We start from the raw sequence: 14,587 nt of genomic DNA, 5'->3' as shown, positions 1-14,587 counted from the left end.
AGGTGCTGCACTGCAGCCTTCATGTTTTGATGAACTGAGGATAGGTTTGTGGGGGTTTTTTTAAATGCTGTTTTAATGAAATAGACTTTGGGTTAGCACAAATGTCTTCCTATTTATGGCATATGCATGCTGTTGCACATAACTGTATTTTTATTTCTCTGTCACATCCCAAAAATTTCCATTGGTATTGTGTGTTGCCTGTAGCAGAAAATGTAAACAGGCTCATAGCTTGACTTCAGTTCCGTGGTTTTTGTAGCTATGAATTAGTCACCAGGGAGTAGCTCAAGTACTGCATTAAACCAACAAGCTTTTTCCCCTGAGACAATAGGAATCACTTTGCATACATACCCACCTACCGTGCTAATGGAGGTTGTTATTTTGGAATCTGTTTCTTAAACCACATAGCCAGCTTGACTGCACTTTCCACTCACAGTACATTTCCCCCACCAGAGGCATATATCATCCAGAGATTGCTAAGAATTCAGTAACAAAAACAAGCAATACTATGTTTTTTTAGTATATTTTCGATCCAACATAATCAACTATATTCTTTTTTATTAACTGAAAAATTGGAAAGTTAACTTTTGATGGCCAAAGTCCAAATAGAGTATTTCATTTGAATCCTATTTCATACAGGAAAGATTATTTCCAAATGTGGCCAAACTTCTTGGCTATTGAATGTTTGGCAGACCTGTTCTGTGCATAAGAGCAGTGTGGAACTTTAGATTAAGTAGGCTTTTACTAAAGCAGTTGTTCTCAGAGTTATACCATTTGTACATTTGCATTTCTGAGAGGCAGCTAATCACCTGCAATCTGAATATGGTAAAAGCTTTCAAAATTACTTTGTCACTAGCTAACTAACATGCATTATAATTTCATTATCCCATTTTAATAGATTTTCAAGTATTCATTCAGTACGCCTTTTATTAACACCACGGATTTGTTACAGTGTGTTTCAGGACAGTTCAAATTTTTCTCTAGCTCTGAGACAAGATTCTTCAGGAAAAATACATCTCTTCCTTCTTGATAAAAATCAGTAAATCATTCTCTCTTACCTGGTAAAAGAAATCAGGGTTAATTAGTTACACAGTCTAATTTCTAAAAAATCACCATGTCAAGGATACAGTGTACTACTGTCAGAACCTTTTCACTGTTACAGGACCTCTCTTCCTCTGAGAGAGCATAAAAGTTTTTTGAAGGATCTAAGACAATTAGGAGCCCAAGTTTCCATTAAAAACAGTGAATTTATGATTCACCAATTCATTTTTTAATATTCTAGCCTTTGTCTCTTTCTCTAAGTTTTATTTCACCAAAAGCAGATTCCTTACAGTCTTCAGATTTCTATTGAAGATTTTAGTGAGAATTTTTAATGGCACAAAAGCAAATTTGGGATAAAACCAGGAAAACTTCTGCCTCTTTAACGTATAAAAAGAGTGTATGTCTTTAAAAAAAAATTCAATGTGTTTTGCAGAAATCCTGCATATGTTATTTTTTTTTCAGATGGGAATGAAGAGTGGGGGTGGAGAGCTATCTGTTACTTTCACCTACCTTATTCGCTCTACCAATTTGAATTGGTAATAATTTATTTAAATAAAGCATTTTACAATAATTAAAATACTCAAGAGATTAAATAACCTTCCCATGACTTTTGTGCTCCTTTTCCAGTTTTCAAGAAAATACATTTTATTAAAATCTTCCAGTGTAAATTTTAGGAGGATTTACACCTTGGGATTTTTCCCATCTGTTTTTTAAAGTGCATCAACAGCCAACACCAGGGAAATAGCTTTACAAATTATTATCTCCAGACTCTGAGAAACTTGTTTTGAAAACTCACACATCCTGTATGGACATCACTGTGCTCACAGCACCATTCCAGGATGTAATTTAAATTCTCTACATTTTTGTAGGCTACAGTTTTAAAGTACATTGTTTTACCATCTGCATATCCCTGTTAAAAGCCCTGGGTTTTTGAAACAAGAAACCTGAATGTAGCCTGGATTAGGAGTGGGTACAATAGGAGACCCTTGGCTCCTGCTGCTGCACCAGTGAGGAGATGTGTACTTTTCCACTTCACCTGCTGCCACAGGCAGGGAACTGAGGGGGCAAACACTACCCCCAGATGTCAGTGTGACCAGGCTGCTTGTTCATTTCCCTGAACTTCCTTAATCATATTCTTTTGTATTCAGAGAAGAAAGGCTGTCCTGACAGGGCATAACTGGAGACAAATTCCTTTGATGCAGTGACAAATTATTCTTTCATATGTAAAAGCTTAACGTGGCTGCCAATAATAACTATTCTCCCTTTTGAAGGAGTTTGGACTTGTAGTTTGGAATCATCAATACTTCATTCCCAGGATTTTTGAATGAAAGTACAATCTAAAGCCTGTTATCAAAGAGCTTACAGTCAGAAATCAGAACACATCACTGAGCCCCTTGATGTATAGGCAAAAGCTGAGCTTGTTGGGACAACAAGGTTTGTTGAGCAAAGTAACCGAGACAGTCACTGCGCATCCAACATTTATTGCACATCAGTAGTCTGGGATGCCTAAGACTGGAAGGACAAAGAAAAGAAACATCAGATGTATTCTGCCATCAAAGAGGATGGAGCTTTCCTCTACAACATAAGTCAGGTCAAACACAGGGTTTCTGACTCTCTCTATTGACTGTGCAGAGAGTTTAGGGTAGGTAAGGTCCTTAGTGATTATTGGGTATGTATAAATCCACGTAACCAGGAGGAAGGGATGAACTCGAGAGGAGACTCATAGCAATGCAACAATACCTTTACTGTCCTTTATATACTTATTTGGATCAAAGTTTTGTACTTTGTTAAGGAGCAATCAGCCTCTGGACGGTATTGTAAAAAGCGTAATGCAAGTCTTAAAAATGTGCCCATTAGAGAGTTGCAGTGAATAATACAAAACTAGTTTCTAGATGAGTTAGCAAAACTGTGGGCATTTCTGTGTCTGCATAACGGTCAGCTTATAAATGGTTTACACACACCACAGAACTTTGCTTTCAAAGTGTGGTTGTGGTTGGAGAAGACCCTTCTAGGACCACTGTCTGTATCCATCCCACTTATTGTCACATGTTATTCTGTGTCCCATCAGAGGCATCTTAGTTAAGGATTCCTTGATTATATTGAACTTGCTTTAAATCCAGTGCTTCATTTTGCTTTATTTTAACATACTTATTTTGCAATAGTGCCTGTGAGTCCAGTAAGGGATGGTTTCAATCCAAAATCATTGTGGTAATTCAGCTACAGAAGTGTCCCTTTAATATCTGTGGCAAATTGGGGAAAGATGAGATTTCCTCTGAGTTGTCAGTGAAATATTTTATGTCAGGAAGCTGCTTCCTTTATTTTCTTTTTTCCTCATAGGAAACTCATTCACGCATAGCCTAAAAAAATAAGTATAAGTTGGTGTGTACGGCTCAGTGAAAGAAGAAATGGACTGATGTTGCTTTAAGGAGTTCACTACAAGTGCTGGGCCCAGCTGGGGTTGCCATGGGGTATAACGTGGGGTTCTTTCCCTTCATGAGACAGGCAGATAATTGTTCTATACAACCATACACACACACACAGATATATATGTATATATAATCATCTATAGATGAGGGACTCATCTCATGTCATTTTCACACCTGGAGAAGTGAAAGAAAGTACTTACTGATTTCTGCCTCTCCTCAGAGTCCAGAAAAATGGGTTAGGCATTGTAGCTCTTCGTTAGGCGACAAGAAAATATGAATCCAACCTGAAACTGTGCCACAGTTACCCATTTGCACAGCAGGATGAATCTCTGTTCTGCCTGCCTCTTAAGAATGCTTTGTAATGCAAGAGACACGAACTTCATAATACTTAGATTGAAATTTGGAATTTAAGTTCTGTTTCTAATGATCTTTTGTTATGAAAAGCACATATCAAATTAGGAAGGAATCTTGCAGTATGGCCATGAATTGTCTGTGAGACTGCAAACCTGTATCACAGATCCCTTTCTTTCAGGTTTTGTAACCAGTAGCCTTTGAATTTTGTTTTACATAAAGGTTCATGTTTTCTGATATGCAGAGCTGAATTTACTACTGAGTTCTAAAAGATTCTCTTCATGAGTGGTTTGCTGGTAGAACATTAGTTAAAAGGTGAAAGCTGTCTGTAAATAACAACAGCTTTCATAATGTGTCATATGCCCAGTAAAGACAGGGGCCAAGAAGCCTGTCAAGTTCCTAATCCAGTCAAGCATTTCTCTGTTAAGTTTTCCAGCCTTACACATGCACACACATGCATACACTTCCATTTGCATCTACCTATTTCTGGCTGTATCACCATATAAAAGTTTGTGAATACATATACTCTTCATAAATGTTAATTTTTTTTATTTATGTAAACATCTACAATAAGAGACTGGGGAATCCATTAGACCAGGAGCTGTTCCAAATATACAGTGAGTTGTATGTATGATTGACTGCCTTTGCAGCTATGCCACAGTAGGAAAAACTTGTGTAGAGTAATAAGTTCATTTTAATAGAGTATTTTCCTGTTTTGATTATGATATTGGTACTCCCTTATTTTACCTACTTCCTGTGTATTATACTTCTGTGGTAGGCATCAAATGTAAACCAAGTATAAACCAAAAAGTCTTATAAATGGAAAATTTTCCAGCTGGCATCTCAGCATGTGGACATAAATCAAAAAGTTGCATCCATTAAATTTACTGGCTTAGATTACTTTCTGGCAAAGCCTGAAGTGCAAGAGCCAAAGGTTTCCCTGAAGTCCATGCTCTACCCTGTTTGGCCTCCCATGATTTGCTTCAGGTTCTGAAGAATGCATACCTGGGGACTGTCAGCCAAGGTGCCTCCCCAGCCCTCCTGGCTTTGCTGCTTACGTTCGAGGTTTAAACTGAGTTCATTAATCCAAACAGTAGATTGATGGGATCTCCATAATCCTCCAGTTCTTAAGCAATAAAGAATGCCTTGTGTTGGGATATGAAAAATCTCAGACTGCTAGTGTCTCCACCAAGCCATTTCTTGAATGCCCACTTTTTATGGTTCACTTCACATAGCAAGAACTTAAAATGTACCTTGGCTGCAGGTTGATAAAATGAATTAAGGGCTTTAAGTAGTGGCTCAGTAAATGTAACAACACTTTAAAAGGTACAGAAGCAAAGTTCATATTGGCCCTTAGGTGCCTGGGAATGCTCTAAATGTCCCTCTGTTACAAAGTGTTTAGTGTGTTATGACTGATGTGCTCTGTTTGAAATTGCAGGTTTATGCAACTCAGCCGACAGCTGGATGATTGTTCCTAATATCAAACAAAACCACTACACAGTGCATGGGCTGCAGAGTGGCACGAAGTACATCTTCATTGTTAAGGCCATTAATCAGGCTGGCAGCCGGAGCAGCGAGCCTGGCAAGCTCAAGACAAACAGTGAGTAACATGAGATCAGAATGCACAAAGTCTTCTCCTTTCTGGCCTTCCTTTTTAGGTCTGATCTTTGAAAGATACAGGAGGACAGAGATGTTTAACTTTTTTAAAGTGCTTTCCAAAATGAAAGCCACTTATTTAACATAATTCAAGATTGCCTGAGTCTTCAGTAGCACAGAAAATATGTTGGGGTTTTTTGAGAGATACATCTGTAGTTTGGTCAGTGGAAATATCACATATGAACTAAGCTATCACATGTGAAATGGTTGAAAATACTCTTTTGTGGTTTTGTTTTAATATCCTCTCTATTCTTTTTCCTCTACAAAGCAAAAATTTTCCTTATGTTTGCAGTAAAACATTTTATTTTTGTGTAGTGTTCATAAGATAATTGCTAGTCTAATTTTATCCCCCAAAACGATCTCTTTTTTAGGACATTGGAAAACTTCTTAGCTTCAACCTCCTCATTTTTTTATGGAGTTCAGAAAGGTGATAGAGTAGTCAGAGATCCCACTTCAAAAAAACAATGGTTACTGATATCAAATTATTAGCAGATGTAGAATAGCAATTTTAAGACTAGTTTTCATCTGTTTTTTCCTCTTGTCCCAGCTAATCCCTCAGCCATATACTCATCATGGGCAGCTCTGAGGGTTGGAAAGGAAACACTGGGATCTGTGCATCCTCTGAAACCTGCTTATTGTAGGGGAGGGTGCTTGAGGGGGAGTGATAGTGAATGGTGAAAGGAGTCTGAAGAGAATGGCATGTACACTCTTCTGATTTTCTCCTGTTTGCTATTAACCTGTGTGATGGGACCAGACACAATTTAGTACAGAGAGACATCCTTCAGATACTGCTTCAGCACACAAAGGTTACTAAGCAGTCAGAGAGGCAGACAAGAGGCTATGTTACCACTACCAGGCAGTAAGAAATAGTCCCCAAATATTTTCAAACAGGTTTATTCTGTATTTGTTCGTAATATATAACTAAATGCACATTGCAAAAGTAGATAGCCCTGAACGGTCTACATCTTATTTTAAGTACATGTGCCAGTGCCTCACACAGAGTTCATGAGATCTAGTTTGCATTTTCTGTGCATGTCATCAAAACTTCTGATTACATGTTTTTCCCCTTGATATGAAAGACAGTAAGAAGGGAAAAGTGCTTTGCTGGACCACTTGTGGAGTCATACTTTTGTAGCTGTCTCTTGGTGGAGGTAAATGATCATTCTGCTTTCTGAAACAATGAGCAAGCCTGTCAGAATTGTGGTGGGCTTATATATCTGCAAGGTTTGGTTTACCAAAGAGCTTCCTGTTATTGTCTACAGACCTTGTGCTACAGCCGAAGATACTTGCCAAGAGCAACAGCCTCAGTAATGTTATTGCACCATATTATTTGGGCCAAGTTACACTTCACTTCCTTCCTTTTAATGCACAGTATCCAGCACCACATGGGCATCCTTCCAAAGCAATCCTGAGTTGTTGACTGTGCTTGTTACAAATAAAGCTGTCAGTGAACAAAGAGACAAGGCTAGTGCTTCTTATTTTCAAGCTCATTTTGTGAGATTTGAAATCATACTTTTTGTAGGAATGACGAAGGTGTTATTATGGAGCTTTATCCCTAGAGAATTAATAGAACACAATTTATTCTAAATCTAATATGCTGTGAAAAAAGCAACCCTCAGACCTTTATTAGCATGTATATTGGTTTCAATTACATGCAAGAATTAGAGTATTCTGGTTACCTCTAGGTCAGAGATAATGGACATGATGATTATGCAGGGCTCTTTTCAGGGATTATCAACACGGGGAAGTTAGTCCACAATGAAGTTGACAGTAAACTGACAATGCAATGCAAACTAGCTATTGCAGGGAGCAAAATAGGTTAGTCTATCTCAAGAACACTTGAGAGGAGGAAATTAATACGGTTATGTAATCTTGTGGGCTTCTTAGAGGCTTGCTAATCCACTCTCCTTTTTAAAATCTAAGCCAAATCATTCTTCTGTCATCTTTGTCTCTACTTCTCTAGGTCAGCCATTTAAACTGGACCCCAAATCTGCCCATAGAAAACTGAAAGTGTCTCATGATAACTTGACAGTGGAACGGGATGAAACATCATCCAAAAAGAGTCACACACCAGAGAGATTCACGAGCCAAGGGAGCTACGGAGTAGCTGGCAACGTGTTCATCGACAGCGGGCGGCATTACTGGGAAGTGGTTATAAGTGGGAGTACGTGGTAGGTATATAAAAATATATGTGAAAAGAAGCACTAGTTCACACCACGCAGGTGCTGGTACAGTTCCTCTGATAGAGGCCGGTAGCAGAAACATCAGGAACAGTGCAAGAGCAGGCCAAGCGTGTGTTTTCAAATAGTTTGTCAGATGACTTTCCCAATCTCCAGCACTTTTGGACCCTGGAAATAAATCTGTCAGATTATGCATCTTTATATTTAGCAGTCTTCACAGGACTTCTACTCCACAGCTTGGGATTGTTGTTTTTTTGAACCCACATACAGTACGTTTTAAGATTTTTTTTAATTGGAGGGATCAAAAAATTTCACCTTGTTTATACAGATAGATAATTTTGTAAATGTGATCATTTCTCTACTAAATGTGAAAGATTTTCTGTCCTTCACTATGAAAAAATGAATAAAACTGAGGACAACTTGATGATCCAGTTTAACAGGGGCAGAGGTCAGATTTGCTTCTGGGGAGGGGGCATGAAGCAGCAGAGCTGTAGGTCTGTGCCCCAGGGTATGAAGCAAGGGGCAGGAAATAGACGACTGCTTTCCTTCACTTCTGAATGATCCTCTGTGTCATACAGGGGTGTCTTTCAGAGGTCCTTTAGTCAATGGGAGAGATGTTATCCTTTGGTATTCAAAGACATCATGATGAAAGTTAATGAAGTGGAAAAATCACTAAGGTCTTCAGGTATTACCCACTGTCTCGAAGAAGAAAAATGCTGTTTTTCTGTGCCAGTGCTAAGGAATGGGGAAAAAATCCTTGTGGCACATTAACTTCTGTTGGTTGAACGCCCAGCAAATACTGCAGTGTGTCTAGAACATGAGGAACTTTTAAATTTCTGTTATATATGACAAATCAGGTATTTTTCCTCAGTGTCCATTAATGAGAACATTTTCGCAGTCCTTTTGCCCTGCACATCTTGCCATAAATTTTGGTTTGCAGAGCAAATGTCTTTACCTACAATTGCTTCACTTGGCCTGAAACCCACTCTCAAAAATACTCATTTGAATCTGAAAACCACACCAACATCTGGCAAAACATATTTGAAAATGGCAAAATGGGGGAAGGGGTTTAATGTGTCCTTTGATGTTTACTCTTGCATTCCTTCTTCTGGGCCATGTATTAAAGGAGCAAGGAGAGATCAGATTAGCTGACAGATAGCAGTGTATTTTAAAATCAGTGAATTTCTCTGTATTCGTCTGTTGGAAATGGAAATTTGAGGTCCAGCAATTCAAACTCTGAGTTGCTGAGTACACAAAAATCTTCCTTTTCAATAGCAGAGGCAAGTCCTCAAAAAAATTTCCATAGCTGCCAAACTAAAAATAATACAATGAGTTTCCCTGACCTCTCAGACCCAAAAGAGAGACAGGGCAAAGCATTAATTAAGCCTGTGCAGATGTTGTGGTGAAACGTCATTTAATTAGAGCTTAACCCACAGCAGTAAGAGGCCGGGGCACTTCAGCAGCTTCTGTGGGCTAACATGTGACTTCACTGAGAGACAAAATGGCAGGAAGCATTTGTTTCCTTGAGGTGTTCTTTTGTTTTGCAGGTATGCTATTGGTATTTCCTACAAGTCAGCACCGAAGCATGAGTGGATTGGAAAGAATTCTGCCTCCTGGGTGCTTTGCCGCTGCAATAACACGTGGGTGGTGCGGCACAACAGCAAAGAAATCCCCATCGAGCCCGCGCCTCACCTCCGGCGGGTCGGGATTTTGCTGGACTACGACAACGGTTCCCTTGCCTTTTATGATGCTTTGAACTCCCTACACCTTTACACTTTTGACATTACATTTGGCCAGCCAGTGTGCCCCACGTTCACAGTGTGGAATAAATGTTTGACCATTATAACTGGCTTGCCTATCCCTGACCACCTAGACTCCTCCGAGCAGCTCGCGTGACTGCTAAAAGCCAAAAGGTAGGATGACACATCTTCCCAGGGCAGCCCAGTGGTGCCAGCTGGAGCTTACCTGGAGCTGGTGGACCCATGTGGCATCCCAGACAACGCTGCCAAATTTGGGCAAAACTGGCAAGGAGAGAATCTCTCTTTCTGTGTATTTTGTACTGGAGGACAAGAAGTGGCTTTAATAATATGTTAGAACTTTCTTTTTCAGTTGGTTTTGTTTTGTTGGTTTTGTATTTCATCTCTTACAGGAAGATTTATAAATTATTTATAAAAATTGAAAAAAAAAAAAAGAAAAGTGAAAGCCTAGTATGGACACCTGGGAAATGACTTCTTGTTGTTTTGGGGGGTTTTTTTGCACATTGATGGTCCTGTTAATTAAAGTTTCATCAGCCTTTTGCATAACTTTATTTTACAGTGGATAATAGCAGGAAATCAGAAGGATGAAAACTGCATAGTGGACAAGTCAGTATACCGCAAGTTTTACTTGTGCCCACATTAGTGGTCTCATTACCAACCTTGTTGAGTGCGAGATCTCCCAATGTCTACTTTGCACATCGGAGTGTGCAGACCAAAAGAAAAAAAATAAGCAAGAGAGGAAGTGGAGCTCGCCAACACAGCAAAAGAATAAAGTTTAATTTACTTCTGTTTACAGGGCAGTGCTCTCTCAGTTCATAAAAAACATGTGGAATATCTCCTAGAAATGTGAGTGGATAAATCATCTGGTGATTTATTTTATTGATGGCAATATTCCCATCTACCAGTGCTTCGCTTTCGTCTTTGGGAAACATTACAGAACCACTGAGGATGTGGAAAACCGATACCATCTCTGAGAATCAGCAACACTGGAGGAGAGCAGCCAATCCAAGGTCTGACTGTAGACTAATTTGATAAAGCATCATTTGAGGATTGATTGTAATAGAAGGTGTCACGGTTCTGATGGTAGACATGTGAATGCTTATTGCTGATTTTACAAGGTTCAACATAGCAAGCCCAGCCAACAACTCGGAAGTGAGACATGCGCCACTTTACCATTGGTTTTAAATTAAATACAAATGTTTCATTGTCATACACTGTGTAGTGTCTATAACAAAGCAAGGAAATCTGTTTTACATGTGCTGTATGGAGAAACACTGCAGCTGGAGTTTGCTCATGGTTATCATTGTCCCAGGTTGTTTGGGAAAGCACAGTTCACTTTGTGAATGCAAAGAGTAAGCTCTCAGCAGTGATAGAAATCTGCATGGGGAGACCCTACATTCATCCTGGTGTTGGTAGAAGAGCTTCAGTGAAGGCAATAGAGGTTGTATGTACTTTATCTCAGAGCTGAATCAGGTGCATTTTTTTCTCTTTCCCTTTACAGATAGAAGCTTTTTGTAATTATTGCAATGCTTATGTACAAATGATCATTTTGGGAGATGCTTGAGGCATATGACAACTTTAAAAGAATGGTTTTCCTACAGCATTTTGTTGTTACTATGCAAGTGGTGAAAATCTGCCTGTATAGAGAAAGGATAAATTGAATATCAGCTTTAAAGATTTGCTCAGTAATTTATAACCATGCTTTAGGTGTCTTTCAAAAAAGATGCCTTAATGCACTTTGTTCAATAATGGGTCCAAAATAAAATGGTCCCAAGCTCAGCTTCAGATTTTTTAAATACTGATTCTCCAGGTACAAAGCTGTACTACAGTTTGCCTTATGATTATATCAGAAATTTATGAACAAGATGAGGCGAATATGTACATGCCCTTTTGGTTTTTTCTTTTTTTTTTTTTTTAATAGAAAATAAATGCCTTTCCATGTTTCTTTGATTTCCCTTTACATGCTCTGCTAACTGCTGAATTAAATGTAGAAAAATCTGGCAGTACATTGCTGATACCATGGCTTTCAGCTGGGCAACATCCCATAGTTCACAGGTAGGAGCCACTGATCTTTCTCAAGTAGGCATAAAAAGGCAAAGTGTGTACATATAGTGAACCTCAGTGTTTATCATAGTGTCTTTAATAATCAAGAAACATATACCCTCAAAAATGAAAAAGTAAATCAGTCCCCAAGCATTAAATTTAAAATTGAGTACAATGTTACTGATACAATCTGATATACAATGTCCAGATAATCTGACCTGGAATGTTTGGGAGGTAGTTGAGATGGTATGAAAATTTTGAAAATGAGTTGACAGAAGATGACTGATGCAAAGCAGTGATAAAAGGATGCATGAAGAAAGGACTTCTAATCTAGGGTTATTGCCAAGTTCTGCCTAAAAGGAAAGAGTGAATTTCCAAAGTACATGTAGCAAGGCTGTGTATCTTCTCTTTTGCCAGAAATATTAAAACTAGAAGATTATTTCAGTAGTGGATAAACTGAAAACACTGCTCAGTGTTTGGTTACACAATGTTGGCAGAGATTGAGCTGGATAGAACTAATGCCATGAATTTGAAGAGGTCCCAAATGTTTTCATGTATTTTCACTGTAAAGATAGAGCATGAGTGTAAAGACAGATCGTGGTTTTGGCCAATGGAAAAAGCATGGTCTGTTATCTACAGAGCTTGCTGTATCATCTTTATTTTAACACAGAATAATTCATTTGGAGCTAAGCCACATTACTCCAATGTCCTTTTAGCTCAGACAGTACTCTTTGTGCATATATATTTGTGTATATATGTACACATATGTATGGGTATACACACACCAGCATATGCACAAATACAGTGTGTAATTTGTGTATAGACATACATAGGTATATACACATACAAAGTGACAGCAATTAGTCAGGTGTTCCTTTTTGGTCATTTCTTGAATAATTTCATATTCTGTATGACGAGGAAACAAGTTTGCTATGAATGGTATTCTTCTGGAGATTTTTTAACAAACAAAATCTGTTTATTTTACAGTACTTGATTCAATGCCTGATTAATCAATAAAAACTTCCATTTGAAAATGTAGCTTCTGTGGTCTGTGGCATTTTGCATGGTCCATAGTTATGAATTGAAATCTGGGGGAACAAGTAGTCCTTGTATAAAAATAAAACATGGTACTTTAATGTAGCATGCACTTTTAGATGAGGATTTTTCCCTTTTTTTGAAAGTTTTGTGAATAGGAATAAGGTAGCATTGTATAATGCTGTGTTTAAGAAGTGCAGATTTTTGAGGAATAATCTGCTGAGATGCAAGCAGTGAATGTGGTAGATAAAGCCTGTGTTGGTATAATGATTGTTTCAAAAGTGTATTTAAAACCCAGTTTGGGATTCAGCCGAATTAGAACAAATAATAGCATAATCTCTTTAGAAGATAGTAGCAGCTCAGAGTAGTGTTGAGCTTGAGGTAATGGAAGGGTGGGGGACTATTTCTCTCCAGGACCAGATAAGATTTTCCATATGTTTGACTTTCATGTGTTAATGCACACCTAATAGAGAAAAAAATCATTCTGGAATGGGCTATATGTCATAAATTATTTAGTAGACTGTCTCCAGTCTACTGTATTTTCCCATTGTTTGCTTTCAGAAAGCAATAAAGTTGCTGCTTTTTGTGCCATTAATTTATTCTTTGTCAGTTTTGGGTATCCCATTTTTCAATTGCTCAGCAAAGAGACTCCCAGTGAGCAGAGGGTCCCAAGGGTAGGCAGCATAAAAGTCGCTCAGGTCTGGGTACACTGTGGAAAGCAGGAAATCTGCAAGTACAGGTGAAAAGACACGTTCTTCATTATTTTAGCAATAGTAGGTCACTAAACTGCAGTGTGCATCATCTGTTTTAGTCCTGTGTCTTAATTGTAAACACTATATTCTTTACACGTTAGAAAACGCAACAGGACACTATTGAAAGCACAGATTAAAATGTCACCTCGTTAACCAGTTCATTTTGATATGCCCAGCATTTACAGCACATGAAAGACTGACAGATTCCATTAAAATATTATTTAATATCTAACACAGTGTAAGCATTTCTTTTTTAATTATTCTAATAAAGCAGATGTCTAGTAGTTAGCAGATTCTGCTTTTATTTGCAGCAGCACAATTTTCAGATAAGCACATGCACCAAAACAAAGTGAGGATTGCTACTGGGTCTCATCTGTGTCACCAAAACTGAGGGTATTCATTTTAGTTGGAAACACTGCTTTAATTTGTGGTTTAGGAGTGAAGAAGTGCGGGATACACACAGGAAGTACACACCAGTACCTCAGTACCTTTGGGAAGCTGGTGATAAACAAAAATGTGCACAGGTTGTTTTTGCAGTGACATGCTGGGAGTTTTACTGGAACACCACCTCTGATGTGTTTTCACATACTGATCTTTCTAATAGTGGAAGTGTGTCTTCAGATATAGGGATGTAAAAGCAGTATTTTCCTGTTTTACTTAGTTGGTTGCCCATATAGAAATGAGCACAGTATTTTTGTCTCCTCCACACTGAGGAAAGCCCTGCTCACTTCCAAGTGCTGGTGGTGTCTGTTCTAGATTATGCTGAGCTATTTGTATTTATTGTGCTTTCTAAAATGAAAGAAACCCTCTTTACATTTTAACCTTTGATTTAGTACTTGATTTTCATACAAAAAGTTAAGAGACTAAAGAGCAATGATGTTAACAATGCTTTCAGTGTGGGTAAGACTCGGTTTGTACTGTGAGGTTTAGGGCTTCTGTGTACATAAATCAAATCTCTGTGCCAGAACAGGCTGATTTGTCATTCTTGTGGGAGTTGGAACAGTGCAGGTGCAAGTCTTTTCTTCTGAGGTAGGCTTTTGTATTAACTCCACTCTTTAAATGGAATATTCTGTTTCTTTAATTTTTTTAATTGGTTTTCTGATTCAAGTGCAGACCCTTTTAATGAAACTCTAAATAGTAAAATCTGTCATCATGTTACTTATTTTAGCAAGCCCTGCCATATCATGTGCCTCTGGCAGATCACTGAACACATCGGCTGCAACCATAACCTTTGCAACATCACCTCCAACCTGAGGACTGATGCTTATGCCATTGACCAAGTATGTTACTTTCCCAGGTGGGATTCATCCTGCTATGAGTAAGGAATTCTATCACAAATCATGATACTG

At 38.4% G+C, this 14,587-nt stretch overlaps 1 protein-coding gene across 2 annotated transcripts in view; it reads left to right on the top strand.

Annotated features, from left to right (window-relative positions):
• Positions 1-9,547, top strand: part of MID1 (midline 1) — a gene marked incomplete at both ends in the record, with an annotated part of 91,821 nt that extends 82,274 nt beyond the window's left edge. For both annotated transcript variants that reach the window (XM_082278430.1, XM_082278429.1), the window contains 3 exons: positions 5,254-5,415; positions 7,435-7,642; positions 9,199-9,547. In XM_082278430.1, coding sequence (XP_082134556.1) covers positions 5,254-5,415; positions 7,435-7,642; positions 9,199-9,547 — 719 coding nt within the window. The remainder of the gene's footprint in view (positions 1-5,253; positions 5,416-7,434; positions 7,643-9,198) is intronic.
• Positions 9,548-14,587: the final 5,040 nt, after the last annotated feature.

The sequence above is a fragment of the Coloeus monedula genome (assembly GCF_965178545.1).
Source record: "Coloeus monedula genome assembly, chromosome: 3".
Taxonomy (NCBI): domain Eukaryota; kingdom Metazoa; phylum Chordata; class Aves; order Passeriformes; family Corvidae; genus Coloeus; species Coloeus monedula.
This window is presented reverse-complemented; position numbering and strand designations above follow the sequence as displayed.